The sequence below is a fragment of the Nothobranchius furzeri genome, chromosome 7 (genome assembly GCF_043380555.1).
Source record: "Nothobranchius furzeri strain GRZ-AD chromosome 7, NfurGRZ-RIMD1, whole genome shotgun sequence".
NCBI lineage: Eukaryota > Metazoa > Chordata > Actinopteri > Cyprinodontiformes > Nothobranchiidae > Nothobranchius > Nothobranchius furzeri.
This window is the reverse complement of record NC_091747.1, coordinates 42,036,780-42,059,480: the sequence shown is the minus strand read 5'-3', so window position 1 is coordinate 42,059,480 and position 22,701 is coordinate 42,036,780. Positions and strand designations below refer to the sequence as shown.

Below are 22,701 nucleotides of genomic sequence, written 5' to 3'. Positions count from 1 at the left end.
ATATTTAAATTTAAATATATAAAAACAAATAAACAGAACTCAAAGAACGTGTTTATATTTAGGATCAGTGGTCAAATATTTATAAATTAGAATTATTTGTTTAGAATCTGAACGTAAAATTTTCCAGATTTCCCAACTTTCTTTCCCATCAGTGGTAGCCTGGCGGGCCATGCAGATTCTAGGCTATGTCAGTGGGTATTGTTTGGGTCTCCCTGACCAAGTTATGCACCGGGGCGTTGTTGTCTGCTCTCACAGCTCTGTTGAGATGGGAATCAAACTCTTAAATATTAATACAAAAATACAAATATCTGTATAGTACAAGGGTATTCAATTCTTGGTCTGGAGAGCCGCTCTCCTGCATGTTTTAGTGGTTTTCCTGCTCCATCACACTCAATTCAGTGGCTGAATCGCCTGTGCAGTAGCTCATCAGGCTCTGCAAAAACCTGTTAATCACCTGCTGATTGAAATCAGGTGTGTTGAAACAGTTAAAACCAAAACGTGCTGGATGCGGCCCTCCAAGCCCAGAATTAAACACAATGGTCTAGTGGATTTAATTTAGGTTTATTTAACCAAACTACCAATGATGAAAGCATATTTTTCATCTTTTAACAACCTACTTGGCACAAAACTGGCCTTTATATTATTTATTTATTTATTTAGACCAGTTTATGGACTTAAATTCAATGCAGTTTCAGTCACTGCCCTGCCCCATTATGAGAAAGTACGCCACCTAGTGGAAAACAGTAAAAACTAAACATTTAATCTGTGAACGGTCTGGAAACCCAAAGCGGAGCGGTTAACGAAATTATGTAAATACTCATATTATTATTATGAGAGCCAATAAATGACGAAGGAAGTACGATGGAATGATGCCAGCGTTGTGTTAAATGGGAAAGGGGACACTTTTGACACATTTTAGGGTAATTCACCCAAAAATTCACACCAAGGGGAAAACATTACATAAACTGCATTATAAGAGCCAAAGGGATATACAAAAACACAGCAGTGAGCACAAAAATGCTTTTGCTTGTACGTATTGTGCGTACATCCCTCAGCTGGTGAATGTGTGTGATTCAGTAGGAATGACTGCTGCCATAATTAAATTAATGGTCTTGCTGCTCTTTGATGCTCCCTTTACTTGAGTAGATGTCCACCTTCAATGAAAGTCAATTAAATTATTCATGTGTCTTTTTCTATAGGGCTAAACGCATCGTGAATTCAGAGCTGGGTTTAAAACTACACATCCCACAATGCATGGCGGCAGGTCTGGGGAAAGTACGGAACTGTCACAAAATACTTTCATTTTCTGTTTTAATGCTGAGTAACTGCGTCCATTTCTCAGTGTCGAGTTACAGAGTCTTACGCTCTTCTTTCTTCTGCTCCTGCATCATTTTATTACCGTTAAACTTATTAAATAAGTTTGTTTTTGACCAGCAGAGTCGACATGGCGTCTTTGGGGATTGGCTTCGAATCGAAGAAGCAGGTGAGCTCGGTTTCTTTGTTTCCTGTACCAAAACCGCGTCGAAACCACTTTGCCCTGAACACTTGGCGGGTGTGAGCAGCTCACGGGTGTTTGATTAGCAGACCCACAGCAGGGCTGAGGTCAGGGGTCAGGACTCAGGTTGGCTGCAAGGCCTGTACTCCTGCCAAAATAAAAGCTCAAAATATCGCGAGTTTCAAAATAAAATGGGGTTCCGCTGCTGCTCATGAATTTTATTTTATTTTAGGTGGATGACTTCTGCCAGAAGCTCTCCAAGGAGGTAACTTTTTTTGTGTACATAGATTTAATTTTTGTTATCTTAGTAGGTCTATAAACTCATGTTTTTGTTTCAGGCAGAGGAGCTGCTGTCAAAGTTTTTCCCAGAGAAGCTTGAACAGCTCCAGATGTTACTGAAGGTACGAAGCTGATCGTTTCAGATCAACAGTTATTTAAAACAACCCAGATAGAGCTCTGACAGCTGTGGAGTTGCTGTTGTGTTTGTGTCAGACATCTTTCAACTGCGAGGACCTGGCCTCCATAAAGGCTCCGCTGGACATCCCTATACCAGATCCAGCTAAAGAGGAGGCTAGGCGCAAGAAGAAGGAGGAGGTTCGTCCCACACTCCAGGGGTCTCTTAATACAGCCTGTCCAGCAGTAACCGTGATCATAAATGCAACAGGCTCCTGGTATTCAACCTTCTTCAGGGTTGAGTGGAGCCTCTAAACTGGGGTCCTCAGCTCAGTGTATATATTTAGGGTTTTATTGTGGGTTGGCACTGCTGAAACGAGTCCTTAGTTACCATGGCAGCCAATCACTGTGTAATTTCCAAGTGCTGTTTAACAAACTGACAGTGTGTGGGCCTCGTGATGCTCCTCAGTCTCCTGATGGGGTTGCACACTGGAAAATGTTCAGAATCTAATCTAATCCGGAGAATGTCTGAAAGTGATCGGGGTTTGCTGCAGCCTGCAGTAAAGGCTTTAGGTTGGAATGCTTTTTTAAATAAACCCTATTTCTTATGCAAAGACAACAAAGGAGGTGCTTATTAAATGAACCAAACAGATTAACGCCATTTAAAGCGTCTGACATGACTCTCTTTGTTCTCGTGCTGCAGAAGGAGGCTAAGGAGGGAAAGAAGGACAAGGACAGTGAAAAAGAGGAGGAGGATGCAGGTAAGTGACAGTTCTGATCAAGATGGCGGCTGATTAACAGCGTCTAAAAATAGCTGCATATTCATTCATTCACTCCCAGGAATAAAACTATACTCAGGTTTTGTTAGAAGGAATTTTATTAGATACTGTGACCATGTTGGGGTTGTTTTTCCTCCAGGACCTCCATGTGGGCCCATCTACAGCAACGAGCGAGTGGAGAGCCTCCTGAAGGAGGTCAAACCTGAGATTCAGACTCTGAGGGAGAAGCTGAACACGGTCAGTCAGCCTTAGGTTAACGTGTGAACGGATCACTTATCTTTAGGAAGCCTCTAGTTACCAAAGACTGGTGTCCTTCTGGCAGGTGTCCATGTGGGTGCAGCTCCAGATCCCTAGAATTGAAGATGGTAATAACTTTGGGGTGGCGGTGCAGGTTGGTAACAGCTGAGAATGTGATGAAACCCCACAGCTCTGACATGAATCTGATTTTTAAACGTTTATTTTCGGTAAACAGGAGAAAGTGTTTGAGCTGCTGACCAACACACGCACCAAGATCGAAGCATTCCAGACTCAGATTTCAAAGTAAGACCCTGCACCCTTCAGCTGAAGCTAAACAGGTGGACCAGGTCAGGTCTCTGGTCCTCGTTTGGGATTGCTGTTGCCCCTTTAGCGAATGACTTCTTGTGCTCATCGGTTTGTTGTAGTTCTGGCGCTAAATGGTAACAAACAGCAACGAGCGGTTGTGATTGAGTCGTTCCTTGTTTATTGTTGCAGGTATTACAGTGAGAGGGGCGACGCTGTGGCCAAGGCCTCCAAACAGCCCCATGTGGTCAGTATCCCACATCCACCATGGTTATCTTCATCCTAACACAAGTGTTGATTGTGAACGCTACCCTGAAATGGTGATGTTTGTGTAAAACTGCTGCAGGGAGACTACAGACAGCTGGTCCATGAGCTGGACCAGTACCAGTACTGCGAGCTCCGCCTTGTGGTCTTGGACATCCGCAACACCTACGTAAGGCTCCTCCTCCATGGTTTGGATGTAAACGATTCCAGCTGTTTCCCAGCGTCAACCACGGCTAAATGCTATCCCTGCTTCATTAATAGGGTGTCATGGAGGTGGGCGGGTAATTAAAGTAATAGCCTTGCTTGTGTTAAATTGATTACTGCTCCATATGCAGTCCATTAATCAGAGTGTCAGGTCCCTGTGGCCATTGTCCCCTCGTGTTTGATGCTGTTAATGGGCAAGGCTTCTCAGCCCAGGATGAAAGGGGTTGCTGGGTGGAGGAGGAGGGGGTGTGTTACCCCCTCTGTCTTGGATCTTGTGCTGAATCTTTTGGGAATCTAACAACCGCCCTCACGAGTCTGTCCGTCTGGTCCTTGTCTCTCCAGGCCGCGCTGTTCGACATCATCAACAAGAACTACGACAAGATCAAGAAGCCCAGAGGAGAAGGGAAAGCTCTCATCTACTGAGACCAGAGACGTTTTTAACAAGCTGCAGCTACTGTTTCATAACACTGATCAAGTAACGACACCCTCAGTCTGACAGAAAGGCTCTCGTTTCCCCTCACATTGCATAAATAAAGCTTCTCCACTCACAGAGTTTCTGGCTGCTAACTTTGTTAAAACTGGGGCTGTTTGTCAGAGTCTCTGGTGCTAAAGAGGCTTTCTCCTGGGAGGCCAGGGGACCCCCAGCGTGGTGTTAGCCTGAACCAGCCCTGGTAGAGTCCCCTCCAGCCCAGGTAGCCCAGCGCCCCCCCTAGCTGCTGGGAGGGCCATACGGGGAAGTAAGCAAGTATACACAGGAGCAAGAACATCCACATGAAGAGCAGAAGTACACACAGGAAGAAGAGCACCCTCAGCGGGACACTCGGGGACCTCTGGAGCTGCTTCTCTTGGGCCAGGTGACGACCAAAGATGGACATTTCCTCCACTAGCAGCAGGCAGCACAGGCAGAGGAGGAGGGTGTCCTGGGAGACTTCGTACCCCCTCCACATCATGTTGGCTTTGAGGCAGGAGGCCTTGGTCTGGTCTTCATGCAGGAGTAGGAGAGGCTGTGCTGTAGGGTCAGGGTTCTGGACGTCTTGGTGTATGGGTTCATAACAGGCTCCAGCGGCGTCCTCCAGCAGGGTCAGGAGGTGGCGACACCCCCAGCACAGCAGGCCCGCCAGCCCGATCCGAGAGAGGTGGCGGAGGGAGAGATATGGCGAGCGACGGGCTGAAAAGGTGAGGAGCAGGATGAAGGAGCCTGTGAGGGTACAGGTCCATCCCCAAGTGGACTGCAGGAACTTCCTGCAGAAAGGGTCAGTTAGGGTCAGCTGGAATGATTATGAAGACACAAAAATATTAAATATAAAGATGTTCACCTAAAACTAGACAAGGTTACCACGGCTTTAGTTAACCTGAGGTGTTTAAACAGCTCTCACCTGTACAGGTAGTGGTTTCTGTTAGCGAAGATGCTGTACCTGGACACCCACAGACTCAGCACCGGTCCAAACACCAGCAGCCCCGACAGCAGCAGGTGGAAGTGCCTTCGGACCAGGCTGCTCCCCAAGAGCCGGGCCAGCAGGTTGGTGACGAACTCCAGAGCAGCATTCAGAGGTCTGATGAGGAACCTCCCGGGAACCGTCAGCTCCGCAGCTCTCCTCTGGAGCTTCTCCAGCTGGATCTCTGATAGGGGGCCTCCTGAGGAGGTTCCAGCTTTTGGATCCATATAAAACCAGACCTTCTGAGTTCTCCTGCTGTTCTGTGTGAGACGCAAAGCAGCTCTATGTTGTTACTGACGGGAACACAGCAGAGCACATGGTTTATAAAAATACTGCCACTCTGTCCCCTTGACCCCCCCCCCCCACACACACACACACACACACACTGAAAAAGGAGACGGGGTGTTACCAGCTGCTGGAAGGAATCCAGTTATTTTCAAAGCAACACAACTAAAGACGCTGCAGTCGTTCCTGCTTTTAAATCATCTAATAAACACAATTATTGCTCTAAATGCATCCTTCTGCTCCCGTTCCCCGATTCCCTCCTCTTTCAGGAGTGGCTGCTGAGATGGAAGCACAACTATTTTAGGTGAGAAATGGTGCCAGTCTGCTTTTGGTGCGGCAGACAGCTGTTTCTGTGGGGTTAGGGTGTAACAGAGCCAGCTAGGGCCGGCGCGTCCACATCTCAGCAGCGGGTTATAATGAGCATTGCTGCTCTGATGCAGAAACAGTGGGTGTAAATGAAACCAGACATGCCAGAAGAATCTCAGGCTAATTTTAGAGCGCCCACTGCATTGCTGTCACTACAATAGCATCCTGTTAGCTTCCACTGCTACTGCAGACGTTGCCCTGAGGCTGCTGTAGGAATCAGGAAAGGGGAAAAATAGGATTTTATAACATTTACTAAGATATAATAAAAATTTGCATTATTACAAATATTTATTAACAGAGTATGAAGATTAATTGTATTAAATAATTACCAACTAATGTATGAATAATGTAAAAATTTTGAGTTACTTATAAAATTATTGGATGGGAAACAATTGATATAAATAGGATGGAACTATATAACAAACAAAAAATGTTTATTAAAATATAACTGCAAATATTTATGAATGGATTACTTTTTAATTTTTTTTATCTAAATTTTTTAAATCTTTTTTTTTAACACTTTATTATGCTTGAGAAGCACTTTGTAATCTTTATCTTGAAAGGTGCCGTATAAAAAACCTCTATCCTTATTAATAGTATAATAAATAACTATTAAATAACATATCAGAATCAGAATAGGTTTGTTGCCATTGTCAGTGAACAAACAATTCACAAACTAGGAACTTGGACTAGGATATGAATAAATATCTGGAATATACAAATAGAAATGTGTAAAATAGGACAGGTTTTTATGACAGCAGGCGGCTTTTAGGCTGAGACTGGAGCAGTGTTGAATAAAATGCAGCAGGGACACATTTAGAGTTTTTATATATATTTTATTGTAACTGTAAAACAGCAGTATCTCATTTTCAAACAGCAGTTTGAAAGTGAACACCTGACAATTGCATATTACAGATCAGAGTGAATGTTTGGACCATGTGCTCGTCCCTGGTTCTGATTGAACACCACATCACACACATCTTTTAAACGTGTCACGGCCTACACCGGCCAACAGAACCACCCTTTAAGAACAAAAACAGAAAGAACTGAGGGTTCTGGTGCTCATTTAAATGATGCTCCCTACTGGGAAACAGCCAATCAGGTTGAAGTGTAGGGTTTCTGACTTAAATTCTAACAGCAGAGTCTAGCTGACAGCTACCTACACACTCTCCCTGAATAGACTTACCATTAAAATACTATACATGTATACAGAATCACCACCACCCACCTTAATCTCATTAGCTTACATCCTAGCATCCGACTGCAGGAGTTCCCGCTCTTATGGCTGAGGGAACAGTTTCAGACCGGGTCAGAATAAAAACACAACACCGGTCTGTTTATTCTGCAGAACACAGAGAGGCAGTTAAAAAAAGAAAAGCACAAAAGAAATACAGGGATCATTCGCCTTAATGCCCGTCTGAAGGAAAACCTGTGATCCAGCGTGATTTTAAAAGATATTAAAGTCTCTCACAGCCTGACCGAGCTAACACACACCCGCCAGGATGTCTCCTCTACTCCTCCATCTCTGCTCCTCCCTGGCTGTCCTCCTCCACGCGTCAGTCCTTGTCCCTCTCACGCTCCTCCTCCAGAGGATGGGTTTGTCTGTGCTCCCACATCCGCACCGCTCCGTCCCACTGTGGACACAAAATCTTCACGTTTTAGTCTTGTTTGATCATTTGCAGGATAAGATGGTTAATGATGTCACTGAGATCATTAACGTATTATTTAAAAATGTTCCTTAATGATCATTATTCAGATATTAAATTCTTAAATCTGTTGTTTCATTAGATTACAGGCTGCCTTTTTGATTGACACTTGGAAAAAACTCACTTCAGATTAAATTTAAGTTTCCCTGAAGGCGTTTTAACTCACAGAGCTGCTGATGATCTTGTCCTCGTACGGGTGCCAGCTGACATCCCTCACGCACGCGTCATGACCCGACAGCCTAGATACCACCACGCCAGTCAGCACATCGTAGACTAGACACACACACACACACACACACACACACACACGTTTAGAGCACTTCAGTCTTTTAACGAGAAGCACGTCCTGTCATCTCACAAAGGGTTTTACACACACACACACACACACACACACACAAACACGCACGCACGCAGAGACTCACTGATGATCTTGCCGGTGGAGCAGCCGGAGTAGATGTATCTCTGTCCAGTGCTGAACTCTGGAGAGAAGCGGCAGCGAATGAGCGTGTGCAGAACGCCGTGACCGCGGTAGGTCATCACTGAGGTGTCGCCTGTCAGCTTGTGTCTCTTTAGAGCTGAAACCCAAACACGAATAAATATAATAAATGACCCGTTCTCCTCCCCATCTGGTTCTCCTCCCTCTCCTCACCTCTCTGGGGAACCTGCTGCCAGCGGTAATCCCAGTTCTGTTGCGTGACGGCTAGGCGGGAGGCCGCCAGACCCTCTTTGGGAGAGAACTTCCTGATGTCCCAGAGCTTGATGGACTGGTCCTTTGAGTTGCTGATTAAATAGCGGGCATCACCCTGAGACAAGAACAAGACGCTAGCACTGTTAACTCGACCAGTCGTCCACCTCCTCCTGACTAGTTCAGGAACTTTCCCACCCACCTTGCTGTGGATGAAGGTGATGCCGTCTCTGTGTCCGGCCAGCTGTCCAACGGCCTGCGGTCTGTCTTCCCGCAGAGACCGTCTGTCCCACACCTTACACACAGCGTCGTCACTGCCAGAGAAGAGCAGCTGGGACGAGCTGTCGGCAAACGCTACAGCGTTCACGTCATCCTCGTGGGCATCAATCTGACAAGGAAACAGAAAGTGTGTGTGTGTGTGTGTAACCAGTGAAAAACAGCAATGGAGCAGATTACGCTAAACTGCTGGATGATTTCAAATGTACATCAGCCCACATATTTATAGCCAGCCACCAGAACAGACTGACCTTTGACCTCTCACAGGTGTGTGTGTGTGTGTGTGTGTGTGTGTGTGTGTGTGTAGGAGAAACCATGACAACCAGCCACACTCACCTTCAGTGTTCGTTTATTCTGCTCAAGATCAAAAACATAAAGGCAGCCGTCGTTTGCCCTGAAAAGCCACCACAGGAGAGATGGGTTACATTTCAGGTGTGTAATCTGATTACTCCTCACAGGTATGAAAAGTGTGTTCCCTCACTCAGAAGAACGAGTGGAACGATACGTCTAAACGTCCAAACCAGCTTAGTCCTGATTTGAGATGTAAAAGCAAAAGTCCTCACCCGCCCAGAATCTCTTTTCCATCTGTTGATGCAGCCAGAGAGAACACGCAGAACCTCCTCTCATCTGGACTACACACACACACACACACACACACACACACACAGTGAGAGGATGAATGATGGCATGACAGCATCATTCATTCATCCATCCAGGTGGTAATGAGGGGAGAGGAAGGCCAGCTGCTGGGTGACTGATCATCTGCTCTGGTCTGCGTTACTACGGAGGAAACACTCACTTGAGGTCCAGGGCGGTGTGGTTTTCACCGTCTCCATCTATGCTGCACAGATGAACTGTAGAGAGGACACAGACAGACAATCACATCTCCTTCGGTTATTCAACAACATCCTGTTAATCTAAAAGAGAGCTTTGGTCTGAATTTTGTGAAGCCAACAAGGAATGGCAGTTCTCCCCTCATCCACTAGGGGCTGGCACCAGAAGTGAGCAAATCCTCATTGACTCCCATGTTAAAAATGCCAACTTCGCATCAGAATTAAACATGTTTACAGCCTGGTTCAATAAACCATTTTAGGTTTAATAGATCTAATTTACAGTGATGACAACTCTGAGGGGGGTGGATTTTTATACATCTTCCATTTAGGTGGAATTAAATGCTTGAAATTATGAATAATTAGATTTGATTTACAGGTAGCATGAGATGGAGGTGGTGAGACCCGCTGATTTGGCTTCAAAAAGGCCCCACAGAAAGCTATAGGTCGGGTCTGTTTGTTTTATACAGTAATGGTGTTAATGAGGAGTCGAACTCTTTGGGACTTTTGCAGGTTTACCTCACAGGTGAACACTGATGTCATCATTAAACGATGACAGAATGAGGGAAAAACAAACCAACAGTGTATGAAATTAAAAAAAGGAAATATGCCTCCATTGTTTGTCAGAAAGTGACAATGTGTAGTTTTTACCATTCATCTCTGGAAATATCCACCAAAATGTTGTTGTAAATGAATTAAAAGAAGCCCAGTTGATGAAAAATATTGGCAGTTTCATAACATATAACCTGAAAAATATGTTCTAAAATACATGGGAGCGGGTCTAAGGCCTAGTCCACACGTAGCCGGGGTTTTTTAAAAACGAATATCCGCCCCTCCAAAAACTTGCATCCACACCACTGCGTTTTAAAAACAAACTCTGTCCACACGTACCCGGATAAATACGTTGTTAAGGACATGCCAGACCTGTAGGCGGCAGTACTTCCCCCGTTCTTAACCTCGTCCTTCGTCTGTGGTCTTCCGCAAGGAGCAGTAATTCCGCTTGCAAAAACAAACAAGCAGAAAGCGCTTGGACAATTGATGGATCGGGTAGTGACAGAGCGCAGCTCTGAGGGCTTCCATGATGTCGGCTAGTGTAAACACAGGTCGCACACGTGATGTCAGCATTTTTTGTCGCGGAAAGTGACGTTGCGGATCTTAAAACTCCGGTTTTGTCCGTCCACACGCAGACACCCAAAACGAAGAAAACGCAGATCTTCACTTTGGCTGGAGTTTTTAAAAAGATCCGTTTTCGTGTGAAAAAACTCAGTTTTCGTGTGGATGACAGGCCAAAACGTAGGAAAAAATCTACGTTTTGGCAGATCCCCGGCTACGTGTGGACAGGGCCTAAGTCTCTGGGCGGCGCCATATTGGATGCCATATTTCCTTCTACGGAAGCCCGTGAGGACAAAATGCATTTCCTGATTTGTAACAAGCGGTTACAAAACTTCACCATTAATAAACGTTGTTTAACACATTTACCTCTTCGCACGCTGAGCTCCCATGGATTTTTGACCCTAAAGGCCATCCGTTGGTAAGGTCTTAAGCCTAATTTATACTTCTCTGTTTGCGTCGGGACGGACACATGCACGCAATTCTCAGTCCTTGCAAGCCTGCTAGAGCCCTCGCAAGGACGGACGGAGTCGACCTCTCTTTTCTAAACATCCGTCTGCCCAGATGGAGAACGCAAGCTTGTGATTGGTCAGTATGTCGCTGTCGCCTACAGCGCCGCCATTGCGCCCTCAAAAACACAAATAGAGCTGAGGATATCTAGCGGCAGACACGGAGCAGCTTCAAGGGTGCCTTGCGGAAAAACTCTAAAAATATGAACGTTTTATCACCTGTGACTGGAGGAGTGAAAAGATACGCAGCAAGAGTTTTATTTGTTGATGGAAATGACAGGAAACGTGGGTTTAGAGGTGGCGAGAGCAGGAAAAGGTGGAGGATGAGGGACACATTTTTCTGTGTTAAAAAGTCTTTTAAATACAAAAAACACAATATTAACACACTATCTTGGACTGGATACATGACAGGATACCACAGAACAGCGCTACGCCCTCTGTTGTCCTGGCGGGGAATTGCTTTGCAACACTCTCCAGGAGACGGAGAAGTATGAGGGAAAACTGTCTCTGTCTGTGCGTGCGTGTCTCTCCCTCGTGGAGCTGACGGAGAAGTAACACAAAAGTAATGCCTGCTTGCAATCATTTAGGTATGTACTGCCCCCTATCGCCAGGGAAACTACACACTTTCACTTTAAGCCCCTTACATGACCTGTGGACACACAAGCTTCCGTAGCAGCTCTTCTCTGCTTTTACTGCAGCACAGCCACGTTTTGTGTGACTGTGAACCTAATGTTTTAGGATTTACACAATCAGAAAATAAAGATTGTTGATGAATGAGGGTAAATGAGGGTATATATATATATATATATATATATATATATATATATATATATATATATATATATATATATATATCTATATCGAATATGCAACTATATAAGGATTAAATACAGAAATTACAGACCATGATAAGCAGTCTAGTGCTCCCTGCAGTGATGCTTTCTCACACTCTTATAATTATTTTCGTTCCTTGTAAGTTTTTTTTTTTTTTTTTGCTGAAGATGAAAAGCAGGTGCGATTCCCCTCCCAACTTGATGAGTATTTGTGTTTAAATAAAGGAAATGGGACTTTTTCATAAATGAGAGACGGAGCTTTGATTATCCACGAACAGCTACATCTTCTTCAGAAAAGTCTCATTACCATTTTTAAATAATCCATATTTAGCAATGTGGTGAACTTTCTCTGGGGGTTAGCCTTACTGTAGTCGGACCAGCTGGAGTAGAGCAAGTGGCGAGCGTCGGGGGTGAAGCAGACATCCAGCACGCTCCAGCCGACATCACGCGCCTTCACCGTCCGCTGCAGGTTAAAGCGTCCTCTGGAGGTGTCGTACAGGCGGATGTTCTGATCTGAAAAAAGGATTTATTACATTTTTATGGATTAAAGCAGCAGTTATTTATGAGCATTGGTGAAGCATTACATCAGTGTCTTGCTGTCAGCTCAGAGCTCGCAGAAGCACATGAATAAAAAAACGAGACAGAAAACAGGCAGCAACTTGTCTGCTCACTTCTGTCAAAACAGAAGATCATGAGTGAGGAAATAAAAGATTAATTTATCTTCTAATAATATCTTAAAACAAACGTACCTTTTCTGTATCTGCTTTAAGGGACGATAGTTTTTGTTCTGTTAGATTATGATAAAAGCTGTGATAGTTGTGTTTGTGTGACTGCATAAACAGTTACGTTAATCTGCACTTTTATTATTATTTTAAGATCAAATTCAGCTCTTTGAGCTCTGAGGTCAGACGTCGTGTTGTTTACCTTGGCAGGCAGAGAGGAACGTGTTGCCATCCTCGCTGTAAACACCACAGAAAGCTTTCTGCAGGTACGAATCCTTGTGGGAGACATAATTTGGTAGGAAGCTGAGAAACAAAGAAAAAAGGTTCATGCTAAAAACATAATCCAAGCAGAAATTCAACCTTTTGTCATAAACAGACGTGTGACTGCTTCTCACTGTGTGCGGATACGGCTGCACTCTCCATGGGAAAAGCTGGAGCCTCTACACCTGCCTTGTTCCCTCTGGGAACAACAGGAAGAACAAACGTTTATAACTAATTAAAAAACAACAACTATAAAATCACATCATTTACAAAAAAAAATGCTTCAGTTTTTTTATAGAACATATCTAATGAGCTGCCCTCTGGTTTAGGTTTGTAGTGTGTGGTCTGACCTCTGTGAGCATGTGGGTGAAACTGTGACGGCCTTTCAGGGATGACGAGGCCGTGGCCAGGAGGATCTGAGTTCGGATCTCACTGTGGTCCACTTCGTGTGTGTCGGGCTGGGAGTCCACTAGGGAGAGAAGATCACGTCTGAGTAGGAGGTCAGAGCTGACGGCAGGATCTCAGCTGCATACTTTATGTTCAGGTATAAGCTCAAATTGTGATGGGGAAGTCTGTATGAATATGTCCAACGCTCCGTGGGCTGGTCCGGTGTTATTCCAGACTTTCATTTTTACAACTTGCTGCCAAACTGGTTTTAAGCTCCATGAAAACAAATAAAGCATTTAATAAACCCCTCTAGCTATAATTAACAGACTCGGTGCTGCACACAAGACAGCTGGTGTGATCAGCTCTGAAGAGCGTTGATCACAATTTGCAGATCACGTTTATTTTTCACGGAGATCGGCTGCGGATTCCTCTTCCGGTTGGCATTCTAGGAATCAAAATAAAAAACTTTGAACATTTCTGGGAAAAACTAACAGTTGGAACCGGTTCCAATCGATGCTCGATGCCCAACCCTAGTAAGCAACACTTTAGTCTCCTAACTTAAAGCCTGTGAATGCAGCAGAGTCAGGAGTTACCTGGTGGATTGTAACGGTCCCCAAGACGTCCATCCCAGGCTCCGTCACTGTCCTCATCAGAGTCAGAATAGGACTGGACCAGCTGCAGTCCTGTAGCTTCACTGCCATGGACCAGTCGGACCTGGCCCCTGCACACACACAAACATCATTCAGTATGTGGCCCCACTGAGCAGCAACGAGTAAGTTAAAGGTCAAGCTGTCACCTAAATGGACACTAAAGTAAACACAGCTTATTTTGGAGATCGGCTGAAAGCTAAAAAATGTTCAGTCTTTCTAAAACGTCCCCAGTTGATCTGCTGCTTTCACTTGTTTCCTGTTAATAACAGAATCTTAATTAGGGGAATGTTTTGGTATTGGAAACTCAAAAATATCAGAGATGCCTTATTTAAGCAGTAAACACTCTAAGCATCATCTATCTGATCGTATATACTATACTTTAAAAGCTAAATCTAAACATGTGTGACGTGTGTAATCCTGTAAACATCCAGTCTGACTCCAGCTGCTCACACATGGAAGCTGAACAGGAAATCAGAAATTACAACGACCTTGAGTTACACATCACTGATGATGGAGCTGAGACAAGAAAAATACCCTAGAAGCTCGTTAATAACAGATCACCTCCTCAGTAGATAAGCCAGAACTTCAGCTAAGTCTACGTCCTCCTCTGAAGCCGACTGCCGGTCTCCCAGCTGCCTGTCTGCCGACCTGCGGCCTCGGTTACTGCTGCTGCTGCTCTGGTTCGGTTCGGCTCCTTCAGACTGACCTGCTGGGTTGTCACTGGAAGAGCCCCTTCCACAAGACATCCCAGAACTGGACTGAGAGCCCATAGACTGAAAAGGCCTGGCAGAGAGATGTAAAAGAACAGGCTCAGGTTTACCTGAGGAAGTCAGGTGAGCGCAGACAAAACAAAAACACTGAGGTCTATTGCAGCTGGACCAGACTGACATCGGTTAGTTACTGAATCTACAACAGGCAAGCTACGGGTTCGGGTAAAGAAATCGACCAGAACATTTGTGATGTGTTGTTAGCTTGTCACCATTAAAGATGTGTCTGATAAGGATGAGTTAGCAGCGACAGCTAACAACAGCCGCTACCGTTTGACTGTCCTGCTGACAGCTCCTCGCTCCGCCTACTCTCTCGTTCCGGTGTGGACTTTATTTGATGTTAGAACCGGAACTTGAACGCAGCCTGTTGCGCGGAAAACTGGAGATCAAACAGCGTGGAGTTTGTTTTTTAGTCTGCTAGCTGGAACGCTGGAACAGTCCGCGGGTCGCCATGTTGTTTACAAAAGTGCGAAAAAACCCTGCGCGTGCCCCCCTCCTGCACTTTCACCGTCACGTGACCAGCAGTGATGTCGCAATTGGCTGAGAATCCAGGCGAGGAGATGGTTGAAAAATCACTTACACAAGTTCAGCAAAAGTTTTAACAAATTAGTATTAAACCTGAAATAAAATCGTGTTAAATCAACAGAAGCCTACTTTTAAACAAAAGACGCGTTTTCAACTACTAAACATAGATGTGTTAGAGTTCCTGTGTACAAAATAATGTTTTATCAACCACAGTTTGCAGGACACAATCTTTGATTGCCTCCATTAGCATCAAAACATAACAAGAACACCAAAAATGTTTTTTTCCCCACAAGAAACAGAACTGAAAATGCTCACGATTTTTACTGAAAAAAACAAAAACAAAAAGCATATTTTGTATTACCGTAAATCCTCTAATACAGGCCCGGGTCTGTATTTGACTCAAGCTCATCAAGCTCCAGGCCTTTATTGGAAGGAGGACCAGAATTAGAGGCAGGCCTCAATTTCTCTTTGAGCAAAATGAACTAATGGTTCGCTGGAGTTTTTGACAATTAAAATTGCGCCCACATTTTCAAAGTTAAACACATTTCTTTTAACAAAGGTAGTTCCTGCTTCAGCCATCTCCCCCCTCCCCCTGTGCAGCGGCCGCAAACTCACTGATGCGCCTGCAGCCTCTCGGAGTTCCTGCTGCTCTAAACATTAAAATAATTATTTCATTTTCTGTTCCTCACTTCTGATTACCTTCAATGGTGTCTGTTTGTTGCAACCACCAGGTAAACTAACTTGTTTTTATTTGACTTTTTTTCTGTCCTGCCTGTTTATTATCTTCCTACATCTCCTCTCAATCCTAAAGAAAAACTGCTACCTGGGTTCATATATATTCACCTTATGAGTTACCTTTGAACTGCAGTTCTAAAAGATCTACCGACCGCAAAAACAGCGGAGTGTGCGCTGCTTGCCGGCCACGGGAGGCAACGCGCTGTGCCAGAGCGTCGGTATTGACAGCCGCCGTAAAACGGACATTTGACCAAATTGTGATGTTTACCCTCTTGCAATTTAACATTCCCCTCACCCCCATCCTAACCTTAACCAGCTTGCGCATGCAAAGCTCTGATTGTTGACGCGCTCCAGACATCTGCGTCCTGAGCACGGCCACAGTAACATTATCAAATCAGGTGTCGCTACCTCAAAAACTAATTTAACACGCGATCGTTCATGTCGGCTCATTTCCTTTTATGTTTTCTGTTTTTTATTCTTTTATTTGTGCCTGATGCGTTTCACTGCTGTGGATCGGGGCGCATCACCTGTCACCTGCTGACAGCAGGCTGCTGTCTTTTCCGAGGACTGCATCTTGCCGGTCATTATCACGTGACAGCGACTAGTCGATGACAGGCATAAAAAGTCACTATAGAGCGGTGAAGTCGACTAGTGACTAGTTCATACAACCCCTGCTACTGCTCCCCAGAGTGTTCTGCAGCATAATCAGCACGTTCTCTTTGAACTTGATATCAAATTTTCGCCTCCTCTTCGTCTCCGCACGGTTAAAGTTACCCTCGCGGTCTATCACTGGCAAATCAAAAGTGAGACGGATGACTCAACCGCCCCCCGTACTTGCTTGTTACCACATTCCACCCGGCCACAATAAAAAACCGGCCATCATTCACCTCCGCCGTCTCCGACACCGGCCAAAATGTGATACCCGGCAGTTAATTAAATACAGGCTAATATTAGAGGATTTACAGTATTTATATGAATGTATGAATATAATAAATGAGAATGTGTTATTTGTAACTGTAGGTCAAATGTTGTGTTAAAATATCCTTAGATAACAACAAGGAAAAAATTTTAAATCATTTTTGGCTAACAGATGTTGTCATCAACAACTGGATAACCAAATGCTAGCTAAAGTTTCACTTGATAGAATATCTTGAGACCATCAATGCACCGCAACACAACACTCATTAAATACTACAGTTCTGTCAAACAATTTATTCGAAATAAACGTGGAAACGTAGAGATTTGGGAAAAAAAACTAGCTAGGTGGTTTGCAAGAAAAATAATTCAAAGTGGTAAATAATCTTGTGACATTTTCATCTTTGGCTTCTCAGATTCAGATTTATTGGCCAAGTAAAATTACATTTACAAGGAATTTAGCTTCAGTAGATGTTAGCTCTCTAAAAACATGTGTGGAGTCTTGGACAACGTTCGCTGCCTTTTTCCTGGTCCTGCTGGTGTACAATTCCTGGACAGAGGGCAGTTGGGCACCAATGATTTTTCCTGCTGTTTTAATTATGCGCTATAGTCTGCATTTTTCTATTTTTGTGGCTGACCCAAACCAGACAGTGATGGATGAGCAGAGTATGGATTTGACTTTAGCAGTATAGAAGATGATCAGCAGCTCTTGAGGTAGGCCATACTTCCTTAGTTGCCGTAGAAACTACATCCTCTGCTGAGCCTTTTTGAGGATGTAAATGTTTTCTCCCACTTCAGATACTTAAAAATGATAGTTCCCAAGAACTTGAATGAGTCCACCATTGACACTGGGCTGTTGGATATTGTGAGAGGGGACAGCACTGTGGGAAGCTTCCTAAAATCCACGACCATCTCCACAGTCTTAAGGGTGTTAAGCTCAAGATTGTGCTGACTACACCAGACCACCAGCCTCTCAACTTCTCGCTGATAAGCAGACTCATCACCATCCTGGATGAGCCCAATGACAGTGGTGTCATCTGCAAATTGCAGGATTTTAACAGCTGTATCCTCAGAGGTGCAGTCATTGGTGTAAAAAGAAAAGAGCAGTGGACAAAGGACGCACCCCTGTGGTGCACCAGTGTTGATCAACCTTGTGCCAGATGTAACGTTGTTCAACCGCACATGCTGGCTCCTATTTGTCAGGAAGCTGGAAATCCACTGACACATAGCAGGGGAAACAGTGAGCTGAGAGAGCTTTGTGGTGAGGATTTCTGGTATAACAGTGTTAAACACAGAGCTAAAATCTACAAAAAATATCCTTGTGTAGGTCCTTGGCTGATCAAGATGTTCCAGGATGAAGTGCAATCCCATGTCAATTGCATCATCCACTGATCTGTTTGCCCTATAGGCAATCTGCAGGGGATCCAGCTGGTGACCTGTAGTGCTTTTAAGATGGGACAGCACCAAACGCTCAAAGGACCTTATTGTCATGGTCTGCGTCTGCCCCTTCCTTCATGTGCCTCCTGGTGTTCTCCATCCCTCTCTAGATTCCCTTCTGTGTCTCATAGTGCCCTCATGTGTCCTTTGTCTGCATCTCTATTATGTGTCTTCTGTTTGTAGGCCTTCTTATCATTCCCTCAGGACCAGTGTTCATTTAGTTATCCTCTGCCCCTCCAGTTGTAGCTCCAGCCTCTTGTTTCCCCAGCTTAGTGTATGTGTGTGTTAGTGTGTGTGAGTTTATTGGTGTCAGTGGGTGTGTGTGCATGTCTGCCCCCTCCTTTATGTGTCTCCTGATGTTTCTCCATCCTCTCTAGTTTCCCTTCTGTCTCATAGCGCCCTCATGTGTCCTTTGTCTGCGTCTCAATATTGTGTCTTCTGCTTGTAGGTCTTTTTATCATTCCCTCAGGTCCGGTGTTCATTTAGTTATCCTCTGTCCCTCCAGTTGCAGCTCCAGCCTCTTGTTCCCCAGCCCAGTATGTGTGTGTGAGTTATTTATGTCTGTGTGTGTGTGTTAGTCCTTCCCGCAGCCTTTTAGTTTGGATTTGTAGTTTTAGGTTTATCTGTCCTCCCTTGGTTTTGTTTCCCCATTTAGGTAATTATTGTCACCTGCCTTCCCTCCAGCCCTCACTCCACACACCTGCTTCCTGCTCCCTTAATTACTCCTCCCTGTTATTTAAGCCCTGTCTTGTCTTTGTCTTGTGCCGGTCTATTGTGGTAATTCTGTCAGTCTTCTCATGTTGTCTCTAGTGTTTTGATCTCCTGCTCAGCTCTTTTGGATATATTAGTTTTTTGGCTCCAGCCCATTTGGATATATTTTTGTTTCATTCATCCTAATAAAATGATTTTACTTCATATCATCTCCTGCCTCGTGTCATCTTGGGTTCCTGCATTTTGGGTCCTACCAACACCGAAACGTGACACTCGTGACTACTGATGACAAAGCCATGGGTCTATAGTCTAATGGCCAACTACCTGCATCTAAATGAAGGAAAGACAGAGCTCATTGTTTTTCACCCCAACAGCAGGGCTGTGGGTCGTTATGTTGATCTTGGCCCTCTTTCTCCCTACTCAAAACCAGTTGTCACCAGTTTGGGGGTGAAAATTTACGCTGGACTTAAATTTGATGCTCACATCAACTCTGTGATCCGGTCCAGTTTCTTTCATCTGAGACGCCTTGCAAAAATCAAGCCTATTCTGTCAAGAGCCTACCTGGAGCGGGTATGCCATGCTTTTGTAATTTCTAGGCTTGATTACTGCAACTCTATATGCATGACTGTGTCAGTCATCACTGCGCCACCTACAGGTTGTGCAGAACAGCACAGCCAGGTTTCTGACTGGGACCAGGAAATGAGACCACATCAGTCCAGTTCTGGCCTCCCTGCACTGGCTTCCGGTCTGTTATCGTTCACACTTTAAACTCTTGGTCTTTGTTTTCAATTTATTCCAGGATGGTGCTCCCCCCGACCTAGCCACACTCCTGAACAGACATTCTTCATCATGTGCTCTGCGCTCATCTGACCAAAGCCTGCTCGCTGTCCCTCATTCTAGGTGTCATTCTCGTGGGGACCGGGATTTCTCAGTTCTAGCTCTGTCACTCTGGAACCAGTTGCCACCCTCAGTTAGGCTGTCCCCATCTCTGCCAGTCTTTAACAGTCGCCTAAAAACCCACCTCTTCCGCTTGGCGTTCCCTGAACGTGTTTGAGTTTGGCCCTCTTTTATGTTGATTTTATTTCCCTACTTTCATTGGTCTCTTTATCCCTTGTTTTACCCAATCAATCAATCAATCAATCAAAGCTTTATTTATAAAGCGCCTTCCGCAACCCTGTCAGGAAGCCCAAAGCGCTGAACATGGTACAGTTGTAAGTAATTATACTGAATAAATCAACAATAAAAGAAATTCAAATTACAAAATACAAATTACAAAATACAAAATGGAAATAACAAGATAGATGAAACATTCCGGTAAAATACAAATGTGTGAAACACAATTGGATTGAGTGGATGGATTGAGTGTACCAATGAAAACTGTGGAATGGATTCAACATAATAGAGGGCCATAATCAAACATGTTCTGGAAACGCCAAGCGGAGGAGGTGTGTTTTTAGGTGATTCTTAAAGACTGGCAGAGAAGGGGACAGCCTAACTGAGGGTGGCAACTGGTTCCAGAGTAACGGTGCTAGGACTGAGAAAGCCCGGTCCCCACGGGTACGACACCTAGACCGAGGGACAGCGAGCAGGCCTTGGTCAGAGGAGCGCAGAGCGCGTGATGGGGAATGTTTGTTCAGGAGTGTGGCCAGATAGGGGGGAGCACCACCCTGGAAGAAATGATAAACAAAGACGAGTATTCTGAATTGTGAGCGATAGGAAATCGGAAGCCAGTGCAGGGAGGCCAGAACTGGACTGATGTGGTCCCGTTTCCTGGTCCCAGTCAGGAACCTGGCAGCGCTGTTCTGCACAACCTGTAGGCGACGCAATGTTGACTGACACAACCCTGCGTAGAGAGAGTTGCAGTAGTCAAGCCGAGAAATTACAAAGGCATGCAGTACCCGCTCCAGGTGGGCTCTCGACAGCATATGCTTGATTTTAGCAAGGCGTCTCAGGTGAAAGAAACTGGACCGGATCACAGAATTGATGTGAGCATCAAATTTAAGTCCTACATCAAGTTTCACCCCCAAACTGGTAACAACTGGTTTTGAGTAGGGAGAAAGAGGGCCAAGATCAGCATAACGATCCACATTCCTGCTGTTGGGGTGAAAAACAATGAGCTCTGTCTTTCCCTCATTCAGATGTAGATAGTTGGACATTAGCCAAGACTTCACCTCATTAACACAGGAGACAAAGGACTGAATAGAGTGACCTTTCTCCTGACACAATGGAGAGTAAATCTGGCAATCGTCAGCATACAGATGGAATGATAGGCCATGTTTACGAAAGATTGACCCCAGAGGTAGCAGATAAATGGCAAACAAAAGTGGACCAAGGATCGACCCCTGCGGGACCCCCCACCGGAGCCCCTCCCAAGAAGAAAAAACATCACCCAGTTTAACACAGAATGTCCTGTTTTGGAGATACGATCTAAACCAGTCCAGAGCAGACCCTTTGATCCCAACCCATCGTTCCAAGCGATCAAGTAGAATCGCGTGGTCAACTGTGTCGAAGGCTGCTGTCAGGTCTAACAACAGAAGCAGCACAGATGTTCCCTGATCTAGTGATACATAGATGTCATTTAGGACCCTCAGTAGAGCTGACTCTGTGCTATGGCCAGACCTGAACCCTGATTGGAAAACCTCAAACAGATCAGAGTCAGCTAAATGTGAGACCAGCTGCTGATAAACGACTTTCTCAAGCAGTTTAGATGTAAAGGGCAGGGTAGAGATAGGCCTGTAATTTTCGATCACAGAGACATCAGCACCAGGTTTCTTCAGGGTCGGCCGAATAACTGCTGCTTTCAAAGCAGCTGGGACCACACCTGTGCTGAGGCTCCCATTGATAATCTGACCAAGTGAGGGGCCAAGGCACGGAAAGGCAGCCTTCCAGAGACGAGGCGGTAGAACATCAAGTGGAGCCAGATGGCTTCTGCCTCGCAACTAGCTTATTCAGCTCAGAGTATGAAACAGTATTGAGGGAGCTCAGGGTGGGTGGTAATGGATGAACTGGAACAGGGTCAATAGAGTTACCAGAAATAGCAGCTCTAATGCCTGATACTTTATCAACAAAGAATTTGTGAAAAGCTTCAGAGTTTCCAGCAGCTGTAGGAGACATGGAGTTAGGCTCCTGATACACCAGAACTGAGTTTAGCGTTTTGAAGAGAATCTTAGGATTATTGGAGTTAGTCTCAGTGATGTCTGCAAAATAGGCAATTCTGGCGGCCCTCACTGCATCCTGATAAGCAACCAGAGATGCTCTGAACAACTCACGCGAGACCTGTAGGCCATCCTTTTTCCACTTTCTCTCAGAGGATCTACACGCCCGCCTACAAGCCCGTGTGACATCAGAGAGCCAAGGCTCCCTCCTAGGCCGAGACTTGCAAAGTTTGAGAGGGGCAACCACGTCCAGGACCTGATTACAAAGTACATCAAAGTGTTGTGAATAGTGATCAACATTAGATGGATCTGGGTTAAAGGTCTCTAACCTTACGGATATACAGTCCACAAACTTTGAAATAGTTTCTGCATCCAGGGCTCTGAACCTAGTAGCTGGAGCTTCACACACAGGGACAGGACATGGCAATGTAACATCACAGAGTATTGGAGAGTGGTCAGAGAACACAGGGGGCAAAATCACAAGGTTCATGATGGGTAGACCATAAGAGATAACCAGGTCCAGGGTGTGACCCCTGGCATGAGTTGGGGATGATACCCATTGAGTTAGATTGAATGAATCTAGCAAATTAAAAAAACCTTTAGCAAGCACATTATCAGGACAGCAGATATGGATGTTAAAATCACCAAAAAATAGGACATAATCATATTTTAGGATGCAGTCTGCCACAAGATCACAGAAATCATTAAGGAAGTTAGAGTCAGTC

At 44.9% G+C, this 22,701-nt stretch overlaps 3 protein-coding genes across 5 annotated transcripts; 1 reads left to right on the top strand and 2 right to left on the bottom strand.

Annotated features, from left to right (window-relative positions):
- The first annotated feature begins 1,218 nt into the window (after positions 1-1,218).
- On the top strand, positions 1,219-4,227 carry psme1 (proteasome activator subunit 1). The gene is made up of 11 exons (XM_054751296.2): positions 1,219-1,483; positions 1,728-1,760; positions 1,834-1,896; positions 1,988-2,089; positions 2,592-2,649; positions 2,807-2,904; positions 2,990-3,058; positions 3,140-3,207; positions 3,400-3,454; positions 3,554-3,640; positions 4,018-4,227. The coding sequence occupies exons 1-11, from the start codon at positions 1,445-1,447 to the stop codon at positions 4,096-4,098; spliced, it is 753 nt and encodes a 250-aa protein (XP_054607271.2). The 5' UTR covers positions 1,219-1,444; the 3' UTR covers positions 4,099-4,227.
- A 20-nt stretch (positions 4,228-4,247) lies between these two features.
- On the bottom strand, positions 4,248-5,428 carry fitm1 (fat storage inducing transmembrane protein 1). The gene is made up of 2 exons (XM_015954952.3): positions 5,052-5,428; positions 4,248-4,917 (listed from the first exon to the last, which is right to left on the bottom strand). Exons 1-2 carry the CDS (start codon positions 5,336-5,338, stop codon positions 4,248-4,250), a joined length of 957 nt encoding a protein of 318 aa, XP_015810438.3. The 5' UTR covers positions 5,339-5,428.
- A 1,662-nt stretch (positions 5,429-7,090) lies between these two features.
- Positions 7,091-14,952, bottom strand: dcaf11 (ddb1 and cul4 associated factor 11). 3 transcript variants are annotated; one of them, XM_070553343.1, is made up of 15 exons: positions 14,769-14,952; positions 14,293-14,514; positions 13,675-13,802; positions 13,045-13,163; positions 12,829-12,893; positions 12,636-12,736; positions 12,078-12,224; positions 9,229-9,283; positions 8,993-9,061; positions 8,766-8,823; positions 8,356-8,541; positions 8,118-8,271; positions 7,891-8,043; positions 7,635-7,741; positions 7,091-7,396 (listed from the first exon to the last, which is right to left on the bottom strand). In XM_070553343.1, exons 2-15 carry the CDS (start codon positions 14,499-14,501, stop codon positions 7,319-7,321), a joined length of 1,629 nt encoding a protein of 542 aa, XP_070409444.1. In that variant the 5' UTR covers positions 14,502-14,514; positions 14,769-14,952; the 3' UTR covers positions 7,091-7,318. The 3 variants fall into 3 exon arrangements, with proteins under 3 accessions (XP_070409444.1, XP_070409445.1, XP_054607270.2); XM_070553344.1 differs by having other exon boundaries at positions 14,711-14,847; XM_054751295.2 differs by having other exon boundaries at positions 14,293-14,843.
- Positions 14,953-22,701: the final 7,749 nt, after the last annotated feature.